At 53.0% G+C, this 12,675-nt stretch overlaps 2 protein-coding genes across 2 annotated transcripts in view; both read right to left on the bottom strand.

Annotated features, from left to right (window-relative positions):
* Positions 1-264: 264 nt before the first annotated feature.
* Positions 265-2,568, bottom strand: LOC106899286 (etoposide-induced protein 2.4 homolog). Its single transcript, XM_014961042.1, has 8 exons — positions 2,534-2,568; positions 1,864-1,996; positions 1,484-1,550; positions 1,272-1,396; positions 911-1,030; positions 695-806; positions 473-584; positions 265-375 (listed from the first exon to the last, which is right to left on the bottom strand). The coding sequence occupies exons 1-8, from the start codon at positions 2,566-2,568 to the stop codon at positions 300-302; spliced, it is 780 nt and encodes a 259-aa protein (XP_014816528.1). The 3' UTR covers positions 265-299.
* A 2,308-nt stretch (positions 2,569-4,876) lies between these two features.
* The window catches only part of LOC106899319 (etoposide-induced protein 2.4 homolog), a 9,091-nt gene continuing 1,292 nt past the window's right edge, over positions 4,877-12,675 (bottom strand). Inside the window, exons 2-11 of the mRNA XM_014961101.1 lie at positions 11,418-11,565; positions 10,389-10,534; positions 6,860-6,920; positions 6,480-6,546; positions 6,268-6,392; positions 5,907-6,026; positions 5,691-5,802; positions 5,469-5,580; positions 5,297-5,371; positions 4,877-5,176 (exon numbers count right to left, since the gene is read on the bottom strand). Coding sequence (XP_014816587.1) covers positions 4,996-5,176; positions 5,297-5,371; positions 5,469-5,580; positions 5,691-5,802; positions 5,907-6,026; positions 6,268-6,392; positions 6,480-6,546; positions 6,860-6,920; positions 10,389-10,534; positions 11,418-11,459 — 1,041 coding nt within the window. The 5' untranslated portion in view covers positions 11,460-11,565 and the 3' untranslated portion in view covers positions 4,877-4,995. The remainder of the gene's footprint in view (positions 5,177-5,296; positions 5,372-5,468; positions 5,581-5,690; positions 5,803-5,906; positions 6,027-6,267; positions 6,393-6,479; positions 6,547-6,859; positions 6,921-10,388; positions 10,535-11,417; positions 11,566-12,675) is intronic.

Genomic DNA, 12,675 nt, shown 5'->3' with positions numbered 1-12,675 from the left:
GTAAGGGAAGAGAGGGCCCGTCAGCTCCCGGAGTTGGGAATTTTCGGGAGGCGGCGGGTGATTTTTGGGGTGATTTCTGCGGGTTTAGGGTACCTCCCGGCGGAGGCAGGGAACTCACTAGGTTTTGCTGGGGGTCCTGGCTTCGTTGGCGCTGATGATGAAGAGAGGGAAAAGGATGGAGAAGAGGCAACCGCTGGAAGAGGGGAAAAATAATAATAATAATAATAATATTATTTATTTAAATTTTTGGGGTGATTTCTGCGGGTTTAGGGTACCTCCCGGCGGAGGCAGGGAACTCACTAGGTTTTGCTGGGGGTCCTGGCTTCGTTGGCGCTGATGATGAAGAGAGGGAAAAGGATGGAGAAGAGGCAACCGCTGGAAGAGGGGAAAAATAATAATAATAATAATAATATTATTTATTTAAAAAAAAAAAACAATAAAAAAATAATAAAAAGGGAGGAAACAGCCTCACCTGATGATGTAAGAGGACTGCATCGCCGTGAGGAAAGCCAGCGGCAAGCCGAAGCCGAAGTAGTAGGGCCAGTTCCTCTCGATGTTGGACAACCGTTGGTGCATCTCGATGCCTGGAGATCACAAAAAAAAAAACCCAAAAAACTTCATTCCAGTTAAAATCAAAAGAAAATTGAGCCTCGGATCCCAAATCCGGAGGAATTCCCCTCAAAAAAGGCCTCACCTTTGTTAAACCAGCGGTACTCGAAGCAGTAGAGGGAGTAGAGCAGGGACATGTGGAGGAGGCTGACCAGCTGGCCCACCAGGTCAATGGGGAAGAGGCTCACGATCATCCCCTGGGATTTTAATGAAATAGAAATTAAAGAAAACGATTAGTTGTGGATTCTCTGGATTTGGGGGAAAACGCGGCCCCGGAGGGAGGGGAGTTTGTTCGTCCCACCTGGATGAGGAAAAGGGCCTGCAGCAGGAGGTTGAATAACATGTCAGCGATGATCTTGCTGACGCTGGGGAAGGGGTGAGGTTTCCTGCCCGACACCTCGAACGCCAGATCCGCGATGTCCTGCCAGGGGGAAAAAACCCAAAAAACCCCAAAATAAAGAAAAAATGGCTCGAGGGAAATGAAATTGAAAAGCAAAACGGGCGCTCCAGGGAAATGAAGTCCCAAAGAGGTGGGATGAGCTGGTTTTGCTCACCCAGAGCCTGCGTTTTTAGGTGGGATTTCATCCGCCGCCGAAAAGCCCCCACCCTGCTGTGCCACCCCAAGGAGGGGATCCCCCCTGGTCCGTGTCCCTGTCACCCACCTGGAACCAGATGGCGTTGACCACCTTACTGAGGACGAAGAGGGGCAGGACCCAGAGGGCGCTGAAGATGGAGGTGAGGATGAACTCCAGCCAAGCCCAGACGTCACCGTGCAAGGAAGGGTCGCCTTGGGGAGAGGGGATGGGGAGGAACGCATGAGGAACCGGGGTGGGGAACCTCCTCCTTCCACCCCACCACCGGGACGGGGACTTACCGATGATCTGTGCCGTCACCGACTGCAGGACGGGGATAAATACGCGGTAGAACAAGAAGAGACTAAGCTGGAGGGGAGAAAGAAACGAGGAGGGGTGATTAATTGGGCTGCGGTTAAGGAGGAAACCTCAGAGATGGGGAAATGGCTTTAAAATATCGATATTTGGTTCGGGGAAGGAACATCCCCGGCTGCAGCGGAGCAAGAGGGGGGGGATATTTGTGGTCTCAAAGACCTGGAGAAGCAGCTGGGGAGGTGTGGAGGTGTCCCAACTGGTCCCATCTCCTTAAAATGCAGCATGGGGGGACAGGGAGCGCCGGCCGACCCCCCATGGGCTTCCACGGGGATTTCACCAGAAGAACCACCCAAAAGCACCCACTCACCCAGAAGACGCCTCCGTTCCAGGCACAGCACTGAAATATCCGGCTCACTATGCGGGGCTCGCTGCGGGGAGAGAGGGGCGAGACGCGTTCAGGTCCCGGTGCCTGGATAAACGTCCCCCCAACAAGTGACAAACTGCTTCATGGACTGGCCGGGGTGGGAAGGGACCTCTGGAGATCACCAGAGCAGGTTGGACAGGACCATGTCCAGGTGGGGTTTGAATGTCTCCAGAGATGGAGGAGACTCCACCACCTCTCTGGGCGGCCTCTGCCAGGGCTCTGCCACCCTCACAGCAAAGAAGTTCCTCCTCATGCCCGGATGGAATTTCCTCAGCAGAGAGATGCTCCAGTCCCTCATCATCTTCATAGTCTCTGCTATCCCCTCTCCACCAGTTCCCTGTCCTTCTTCACTGGAGAACTGGACCCAGTGCTCCAGATGTGGCTCCCCAGTGCAGAGAAGAGGGAGAAGATGACCTCCCTCCACCTGCAGCCACACTCTTTTGAGCCCCTCAGGAGACCATTGGCCTCCTTGGCCACAAGGGCACGTTGCTGGGTTGTGGGCAACTACTTGTCCACCAGCTCCCTCTCTTCAAGGGAGGTTAGGTCAATCCCTAACCTGCAGATGGTGTCAATGCTCCCCAGGGGCAGGACCCTGCACTTGCCCTCGTTGAACTTCATGAGGTTCCTCTCCAGCCTCGCATCCCACATCGTGGACACTTTGGGAGTGTCATGGAGAACCAGCTGGATGCTGCTTCTATCTGACCAGGGGAATTGCCAGAGGAAATCCCCGTGCAGGCTCACCCTGGGTGTCAGCCAGTGCACGGATCCACACCAGGGAGACTCTTCCAGCCTTTATTAATTCCCCACATCTGCACCGAAATGGAAGAAAAGCTTTCTTCCAACGTTCTACGTTTTTATTAGAGATCTCAGGCTTTGATCTCCTCAAACTCTTGCCACAATAAAATCAGGGCTTTTTGGCTGCTTTTTGTTCTGCTCAGGGTGGTCCTGGCTTCTCTCTCTTTGCAGCCTGTCTATGGACGGGCAAGAGCAGCTCTGCAGGACTCTGCAGAACTTCTCCCGACACCTTCTGTTACCAAAGGGATTTGTTACAAATAAAAATAGCAAAATACAACTGTTTAGTCACCCCAAAATATACATAATTCTGCAGGAACCTTTGGGGAAGATCAGGATTGTGGGACACGGGGAGAGTCTTCCATCATCTTGAGATAAAGTCAGATTACCGCCAACTTAGAATAACGTGTAAATATGTCTTAAAAATGTCTTTTTGCCTGCGTGAAATGCCAGCCCCACCATAATTAGGGCAGTGGAGAAACACCTCAGCGCAGTTTGGGAGTCAGACACAAGAGCAGATGCTGTTTTGCTCCCACATGGATATAATTCTGGCATTTCCAGCCTCGGCGGACGCAGAACGCGACAAGGCTGGGGAAAAAAAAATGATACTTGATCTGCCCCAGACGCGTAAATCAGATCTGAGCTGCCGCTTCCTCCTTCACCCCACAGCTGCCAACAGCGACCTGTCTCCGAGAGACAGCATGAGAGCTGAGGAAGAAAAGAGACCCAGAAATCCATTCCTCCAGCCTGCAGAGCTCCACGCCTTCTATTATCACTTCAAACCGACTGCACGCTCTGAGTCGTCACACAACATGAAAGGTCTGAGTTCTTATCTCAGGAAAACAGTTCCAGTTCCATCGCATGGAGTGGGAAAAGGGCATGTCATCCCCCACAGCGCGTCCCTCAGGGCTCAGTTTTGGGGCCAGTCTTGTTTAATAAAGGATGCCCATGAACCAGCAACGTGCCCTTGTGGCCAAGAAGGCCAATGGCATCCTGGGGGGCATCAAGAAGAGTGCGACCAGCAGGTCAAGAGAGGTCATCCTGCCCTAACTCTACTCTGCCCTGGGGAGACCCCATCTGGAGCACTGGGTCCAGTTCTGGGCTCCCCAGTTCCAGAAGGACAAGGAACTGCTGGAGAGGGGACAGCAGTCCACATGGGCCCAGATGATGAGGGGCCTGGAGCATCTCCCTTATGAGAGGTTGAGGGACTTGGGTCTTTTTAGTCTGGAGAAGAGAAGACTGAGGGGGGATCTGATCAACACCTATAAGCACTTAAAGGATGGGCGTCAGGAGGATGGGGCCGGTCTTTTTTCAGTGGTGCCCAGGGACAGGACAAGAAGAAATGGGCACAAACTTGAATATAAGAAGTTCCACCTAAACATGAGAAGGAACTTCTTTACTGTGACAGTGGCAGAGCCCTGGAAGAGGTTGCCTAGGGAGGTGGTGGAGTCTCCTTCTCTGGAGACATTCAAAACCTGCCTGGACACATTCCTGTGCAACCTGCTCTGGGTGGACCTGCTCTGGCAGGGGGTTGGACTAGATGATCTCCAGAGGTCCCTTCCAACCCTGTGTGATCCTGTATAGTATCTTTATCGATGATCTTGATGAGGGGATTGAGTGTACCCTCAGTAAGTTTGCAGATGACACCAAACTAGGTGGGAGTGTTGATCTGCTTGAGGGTCAGAAGGCGCTATAGAGGGACCTGGACAGGTTGGATCAATGGGCCAAGGCCAATGGGATGAGGTTCCACAAGACTAAGTGCTGGGTCCTGCATTTCGGTCACAACAACCCCCTGCAGCGCTACAGGCTGGGGGCAGAGTGGCTGGAGCTGCCCAGCAGAAAAGGACCTGGGGGTGTTGGTTGACAGTCGGCTGACTTTGAGCTAGCAGGGTGTCCAGGTGGCCAAGAAGGCCAACATCATCTTGGCCTGTATCAGGAACAGTGTGGTGAGTAGGACTAGGGAAGTGATTGAACAGTGTGCAGTATGCTCAGGTAGAAGCTGCCCCCCCGGGGGGGGGGACCACCCCCCCCGCCGGTTCCCTCCCCGAGCGAGCCCACCGGGCCGGGACATGCAGGGGGACCGGATGGCACGGGTACAAAAAGAGTCCGCTATAAAACCAGGGCAGGGCGCGAGGTGTTAAAAATCCATATTTTTTTTCTTTTCCCCAAAAAACCCTTCCCGTGTTTTTTTTTTCCGTGGCAGCGAGGGGAGGGGCAGAACCGGCACCGGGGTCCCACGCGTCTCCTCCCGCGGCGGCGGCGGCGGGTGGGCAGGGGGGGCGCTCAGTGGCCCGGAGAAGCCGCGTGTTTGGCCGGAGAGGGCTGCGGGGAGAGGAGCCGGTCGGAGGAGGAGGAGGATGAGGATGAGGAAGCCCCCCCGAGGGCGGACTGAAGGTAAACGGTCTTGTGAAAGAGTCTGTTGCTGAGGAAAACCACCAGGGAGAAGAGCCGGAGCTGGAAGTGGCTGTAAGGGAAGAGAGGGCCCGTCAGCTCCCGGAGTTGGGAATTTTCGGGAGGCGGCGGGTGATTTTTGGGGTGATTTCTGCGGGTTTAGGGTACCTCCCGGCGGAGGCAGGGAACTCACTAGGTTTTGCTGGGGGTCCTGGCTTCGTTGGCGCTGATGATGAAGAGAGGGAAAAGGATGGAGAAGAGGCAACCGCTGGAAGAGGGGAAAAATAATAATAATAATAATAATATTATTTATTTAAAAAAAAAAAACAATAAAAAAATAATAAAAAGGGAGGAAACAGCCTCACCTGATGATGTAAGAGGACTGCATCGCCGTGAGGAAAGCCAGCGGCAAGCCGAAGCCGAAGTAGTAGGGCCAGTTCCTCTCGATGTTGGACAACCGTTGGTGCATCTCGATGCCTGGAGATCACAAAAAAAAAAACCCAAAAAACTTCATTCCAGTTAAAATCAAAAGAAAATTGAGCCTCGGATCCCAAATCCGGAGGAATTCCCCTCAAAAAAGGCCTCACCTTTGTTAAACCAGCGGTACTCGAAGCAGTAGAGGGAGTAGAGCAGGGACATGTGGAGGAGGCTGACCAGCTGGCCCACCAGGTCAATGGGGAAGAGGCTCACGATCATCCCCTGGGATTTTAATGAAATAGAAATTAAAGAAAACGATTAGTTGTGGATTCTCTGGATTTGGGGGAAAACGCGGCCCCGGAGGGAGGGGAGTTTGTTCGTCCCACCTGGATGAGGAAAAGGGCCTGCAGCAGGAGGTTGAATAACATGTCAGCGATGATCTTGCTGACGCTGGGGAAGGGGTGAGGTTTCCTGCCCGACACCTCGAACGCCAGATCCGCGATGTCCTGCCAGGGGGAAAAAACCCAAAAAACCCCAAAATAAAGAAAAAATGGCTCGAGGGAAATGAAATTGAAAAGCAAAACGGGCGCTCCAGGGAAATGAAGTCCCAAAGAGGTGGGATGAGCTGGTTTTGCTCACCCAGAGCCTGCGTTTTTAGGTGGGATTTCATCCGCCGCCGAAAAGCCCCCACCCTGCTGTGCCACCCCAAGGAGGGGATCCCCCCTGGTCCGTGTCCCTGTCACCCACCTGGAACCAGATGGCGTTGACCACCTTACTGAGGACGAAGAGGGGCAGGACCCAGAGGGCGCTGAAGATGGAGGTGAGGATGAACTCCAGCCAAGCCCAGACGTCACCGTGCAAGGAAGGGTCGCCTTGGGGAGAGGGGATGGGGAGGAACGCATGAGGAACCGGGGTGGGGAACCTCCTCCTTCCACCCCACCACCGGGACGGGGACTTACCGATGATCTGTGCCGTCACCGACTGCAGGACGGGGATAAATACGCGGTAGAACAAGAAGAGACTAAGCTGGAGGGGAGAAAGAAACGAGGAGGGGTGATTAATTGGGCTGCGGTTAAGGAGGAAACCTCAGAGATGGGGAAATGGCTTTAAAATATCGATATTTGGTTCGGGGAAGGAACATCCCCGGCTGCAGCGGAGCAAGAGGGGGGGGATATTTGTGGTCTCAAAGACCTGGAGAAGCAGCTGGGGAGGTGTGGAGGTGTCCCAACTGGTCCCATCTCCTTAAAATGCAGCATGGGGGGACAGGGAGCGCCGGCCGACCCCCCATGGGCTTCCACGGGGATTTCACCAGAAGAACCACCCAAAAGCACCCACTCACCCAGAAGACGCCTCCGTTCCAGGCACAGCACTGAAATATCCGGCTCACTATGCGGGGCTCGCTGCGGGGAGAGAGGGGCGAGACGCGTTCAGGTCCCGGTGCCTGGATAAACGTCCCCCCAACAAGTGACAAACTGCTTCATGGACTGGCCGGGGTGGGAAGGGACCTCTGGAGATCACCAGAGCAGGTTGGACAGGACCATGTCCAGGTGGGGTTTGAATGTCTCCAGAGATGGAGGAGACTCCACCACCTCTCTGGGCGGCCTCTGCCAGGGCTCTGCCACCCTCACAGCAAAGAAGTTCCTCCTCATGCCCGGATGGAATTTCCTCAGCAGAGAGATGCTCCAGTCCCTCATCATCTTCATAGTCTCTGCTATCCCCTCTCCACCAGTTCCCTGTCCTTCTTCACTGGAGAACTGGACCCAGTGCTCCAGATGTGGCTCCCCAGTGCAGAGAAGAGGGAGAAGATGACCTCCCTCCACCTGCAGCCACACTCTTTTGAGCCCCTCAGGAGACCATTGGCCTCCTTGGCCACAAGGGCACGTTGCTGGGTTGTGGGCAACTACTTGTCCACCAGCTCCCTCTCTTCAAGGGAGGTTAGGTCAATCCCTAACCTGCAGATGGTGTCAATGCTCCCCAGGGGCAGGACCTGCACTTGCCCTCGTTGAACTTCATGAGGTTCCTCTCCAGCCTCGCATCCCACATCGTGGACACTTTGGGAGTGTCATGGAGAACCAGCTGGATGCTGCTTCTATCTGACCAGGGGAATTGCCAGAGGAAATCCCCGTGCAGGCTCACCCTGGGTGTCAGCCAGTGCACGGATCCACACCAGGGAGACTCTTCCAGCCTTTATTAATTCCCCACATCTGCACCGAAATGGAAGAAAAGCTTTCTTCCAACGTTCTACGTTTTTATTAGAGATCTCAGGCTTTGATCTCCTCAAACTCTTGCCACAATAAAATCAGGGCTTTTTGGCTGCTTTTTGTTCTGCTCAGGGTGGTCCTGGCTTCTCTCTCTTTGCAGCCTGTCTATGGACGGGCAAGAGCAGCTCTGCAGGACTCTGCAGAACTTCTCCCGACACCTTCTGTTACCAAAGGGATTTGTTACAAATAAAAATAGCAAAATACAACTGTTTAGTCACCCCAAAATATACATAATTCTGCAGGAACCTTTGGGGAAGATCAGGATTGTGGGACACGGGGAGAGTCTTCCATCATCTTGAGATAAAGTCAGATTACCGCCAACTTAGAATAACGTGTAAATATGTCTTAAAAATGTCTTTTTGCCTGCGTGAAATGCCAGCCCCACCATAATTAGGGCAGTGGAGAAACACCTCAGCGCAGTTTGGGAGTCAGACACAAGAGCAGATGCTGTTTTGCTCCCACATGGATATAATTCTGGCATTTCCAGCCTCGGCGGACGCAGAACGCGACAAGGCTGGGGAAAAAAAAATGATACTTGATCTGCCCCAGACGCGTAAATCAGATCTGAGCTGCCGCTTCCTCCTTCACCCCACAGCTGCCAACAGCGACCTGTCTCCGAGAGACAGCATGAGAGCTGAGGAAGAAAAGAGACCCAGAAATCCATTCCTCCAGCCTGCAGAGCTCCACGCCTTCTATTATCACTTCAAACCGACTGCACGCTCTGAGTCGTCACACAACATGAAAGGTCTGAGTTCTTATCTCAGGAAAACAGTTCCAGTTCCATCGCATGGAGTGGGAAAAGGGCATGTCATCCCCCACAGCGCGTCCCTCAGGGCTCAGTTTTGGGGCCAGTCTTGTTTAATAAAGGATGCCCATGAACCAGCAACGTGCCCTTGTGGCCAAGAAGGCCAATGGCATCCTGGGGGGCATCAAGAAGAGTGCGACCAGCAGGTCAAGAGAGGTCATCCTGCCCTAACTCTACTCTGCCCTGGGGAGACCCCATCTGGAGCACTGGGTCCAGTTCTGGGCTCCCCAGTTCCAGAAGGACAAGGAACTGCTGGAGAGGGGACAGCAGTCCACATGGGCCCAGATGATGAGGGGCCTGGAGCATCTCCCTTATGAGAGGTTGAGGGACTTGGGTCTTTTTAGTCTGGAGAAGAGAAGACTGAGGGGGGATCTGATCAACACCTATAAGCACTTAAAGGATGGGCGTCAGGAGGATGGGGCCGGTCTTTTTTCAGTGGTGCCCAGGGACAGGACAAGAAGAAATGGGCACAAACTTGAATATAAGAAGTTCCACCTAAACATGAGAAGGAACTTCTTTACTGTGACAGTGGCAGAGCCCTGGAAGTGGTTGCCTAGGGAGGTGGTGGAGTCTCCTTCTCTGGAGACATTCAAAACCTGCCTGGACACATTCCTGTGCAACCTGCTCTGGGTGGCCCTGCTCTGGCAGGGGGTTGGACTAGATGATCTCCAGAGGTCCCTTCCAACCCCGTGTGATCCTGTATAGTATCTTTATCGATGATCTTGATGAGGGGATTGAGTGTACCCTCAGTAAGTTTGCAGATGACACCAAACTAGGTGGGAGTGTTGATCTGCTTGAGGGTCAGAAGGCGCTATAGAGGGACCTGGACAGGTTGGATCAATGGGCCAAGGCCAATGGGATGAGGTTCCACAAGACTAAGTGCTGGGTCCTGCATTTCGGTCACAACAACCCCCTGCAGCGCTACAGGCTGGGGGCAGAGTGGCTGGAGCTGCCCAGCAGAAAAGGACCTGGGGGTGTTGGTGGACAGACGGCTGAACAGGAGCCAGCAGTGTGCCCGGGTGGCCAAGAAGGCCAAAGGCATCCTGGCCTGTGTCAGGAACAGTGTGGCCAGCAGGAGCAGGGCAGTGATGGTGCCTCTGTACACTGGTGAGGCCTCACCTCGAGGGCTGGGTTCAGTTCTGGGCCTCCCACTACAGGAAGGACATTGAGGTGCTGGAGCGTGTCCAGAGGAGAGCCACCAGGAGAGCTGGTGAGGGGTCTGGAGAACAAGTCCTACGAGGAGAGGCTGAGGGAACTGGGCATGTTGAGTTTGGAGAAGAGGAGGCTGAGGGGAGACCTCATTGCCCTCTACAACTCCCTGAAAGGAGGCTGTGGAGAGGTGGGGGTTGGCCTCTTCTCCCAAGGGAATAATGACAGGAGCAGAGGAAATGGTCTGAAGTTGGGGCAGGGGAGGTTTAGATGAGATATTGGGAAGAATGACTTTCCTGAGAGGGTGGTCAGGCCCTGGAACAGCCTGCCCAGGGAGGTGGTGGAGTCACCATCCCTGGAGGGATTGAAGAAACGTGTAGATGTGGCACTTCAGGGCATGCTCCAGTGCCTGAGATTGTAGAGGCTTTTTTGTGTGTGTATGGTTGGACTCGATGACCTCAGAGGTCCCTTCCAACCATTAAGATTTTGTGATTCTGTGATTTTGTGTCATGTTTTTCTGATTTATTGGCTCTGCACTTCAGCGCGGTTGGGTTTATGAACCATTAGCAAACGCACACCACAAGTTCTGCCTTCAACAGACGAATAAAAGGAGGGAGTTACCCCATTTATGACCCGTCCGGCCCCATACTCACTTCTCTTGCTTCTTCTCTTCCATGTGGAACCTCCGCTGGGCCAGCGCGCTGTTTGCTCGCCTTCGCTTCTGCTCTTCCCTTTTCTGCTGGATGCGGGCGTCCAGCTTCGAGATGGTGCAGATGCCCCAGATGGAGTCCTTAATTCCCTGCGGACACGAGGAGTGTGTCACACTCCACCCCGCAGGGAGAGGGAGAACGGGATGTGGCTGACCCAGGCCATGGAAAACCTCCCAGCTACGGAAAGGGACTTGGACAGGGCCAGGCCCACTCCTCGGCCAACCAGGGAAGCCAGGTGCAGCTGGAGCCAAGGTTTGGAGCGGCTACACTGACTATTTTCCATGGCCCAGTGACCTAAATTACCACACGTTCCAACATCTTTAGGAACAGCACTATATTATTTTTTTTAAAGGTGTGATTTCTCATCCAATCTCTGCTATTTATAATCCTGGCACAAGCCAAAGAGTCAGATCTCTCACAGCACGTTTCTTCTGCCTGGCAGAAAGCCCCTCACCCTTTGCCAGCATTTCTAAGGCAAATAACATAGAATTATACAAAATATTTAGGATGTGCAAAGTCCTTGCAGCCCAGCTGTAAGAACTTGACGCTTATTTCCTTACAAATAAAAGCACCTGTCCTTGTCCCAGAAACATCAACCACATCCCTGTGAACCTGGTAATAGCGAAGACCCCAGAAGTCTTTGCCTTACTCATTTAAAAGGCTGGGAACTCCACGGGCAGCTATTTCCACCTCCAGAGGACACCACAGCCACCCTTATCAAAATTTCACTTCAAAAAAAAGACCCCAAGGAAGCCAGCGTGAGCCAGGACAGCGTCACTACCCAGGTGACTCATGTGAAGTCCTCTCACTTTAGATTGTGACCACAGATCTTCAAGAGCCCCTTTTCCTTCAAAATTTTTAATCCCCCCTTGATGACGTAGGAAGGATGGTACTCCCTGAGGAAGAACAACCATCAGTAAAGCAAACGAGACGAGTCCCTGCGATAAAGGGACCTGAAAGGCAGTGACTTACCCTGACGAGGTCATGAAGGAAGGTTTTCACGCTGTCTGCCATCTCGACTCCAGCATCACCTCTGGTTCCGAAACTATCAACTACCGGGAGAGGGGAAAAGCCGAACCCAAACCTCTCTCATCCTGGAGAGAGGGGAAACGGATGGAGCCTGCAGAGAGAGAAAACACAGGACCACAACAGGCATTAACAGCATCGTTCTGAGTGGGGTAACTACACCCTGGTGATTTCCAACAGCCTTCCCTGCCCTCACTGGCTTCCCATCAGCCAACCACCCTCAAACGTACGGCCAGAGAACGGACTCATCATGTTAATTCCACAGTATCTCACATTAACGAACTTGTGGTCTCAGGAACAGAGGACCCTGTATTTCTACGCAGCAGAACATCATGCCAGGCCACTCATTTTTGGAAGAGAAACACCAGCAGAGCCAGCCCAGAGAGGTGTGAAAACATCTTTGCTAAATCCAGCATTAATTTAACACTTTCCAGCTCCATGCCTGCTCTTCCTCACACGCCTGGTAAGAAACTCGAGGTCTGCAATTAGAAGCCTGACAAAATGAGGGCTGCTCTTGAGCTGTCCCATAAGCTTTTGCTCAAAGCAGTAATTACTCCAAACAGCCCTTTGCCAAAAATGTTGTGCTGAGTCTTCTGCTTCTTGTGAAGTCCAACAGTAATACAGGCAGTGTCTGAATTAAGAAAAAAAAAAATAATAAATCACCAGCTAATAATACTCATGGAGCTTTCCCACCAGGATTCAAGCCGCTCACTTCTCCTAGACAGGAGCTACTGGCAGCTCCGGAGCAGGCTGGTGTCACAAGCCCTAACACGTAGTGTTGCTGTTGCTCTGTAACACGCAGTGCAGGGCCCAAAAAATTAAAAATACTTAAAAAAAAAAGGGGGGGGTGTTATTTTGAGACAAAACCTGCCAGGGTTTGAACTGCGCTCCTGTGAAGCAGCGAATGCCAGCTGGGATAAAACAGCGGAAGCAGCGCTGGCCTCTGGCTTCATTAACATCAAGTTAATCACAGGCACCTTCACCCTAAAATCAAGCTTTCTGAGGTGGACGTGTGGCGTCAGAGTCTTTTGGCTTTAGCCAGGTGGCTGAGGTCCGGGGTTGCGCTGGCAGAGCCGTGGCAGAAACAAAAGGCAGAAAGGAGCTTTCTCTTTGTTCCAGGCAGCCGCCACCCTTCGGGCTCGGGGACGTACACGATAAATACGGCGAGACCTGGCTGCTACAGGGTCCCAGATTGCACAGAAAA

Source organism: Calidris pugnax, unplaced genomic scaffold (genome assembly GCF_001431845.1).
Source record: "Calidris pugnax isolate Ruff unplaced genomic scaffold, ASM143184v1 scaffold269, whole genome shotgun sequence".
In the NCBI taxonomy this organism is placed as follows: domain Eukaryota; kingdom Metazoa; phylum Chordata; class Aves; order Charadriiformes; family Scolopacidae; genus Calidris; species Calidris pugnax.
The sequence above is the reverse complement of the archived record's forward strand: the minus strand, read 5'-3'. Positions and strand labels throughout refer to the sequence as shown.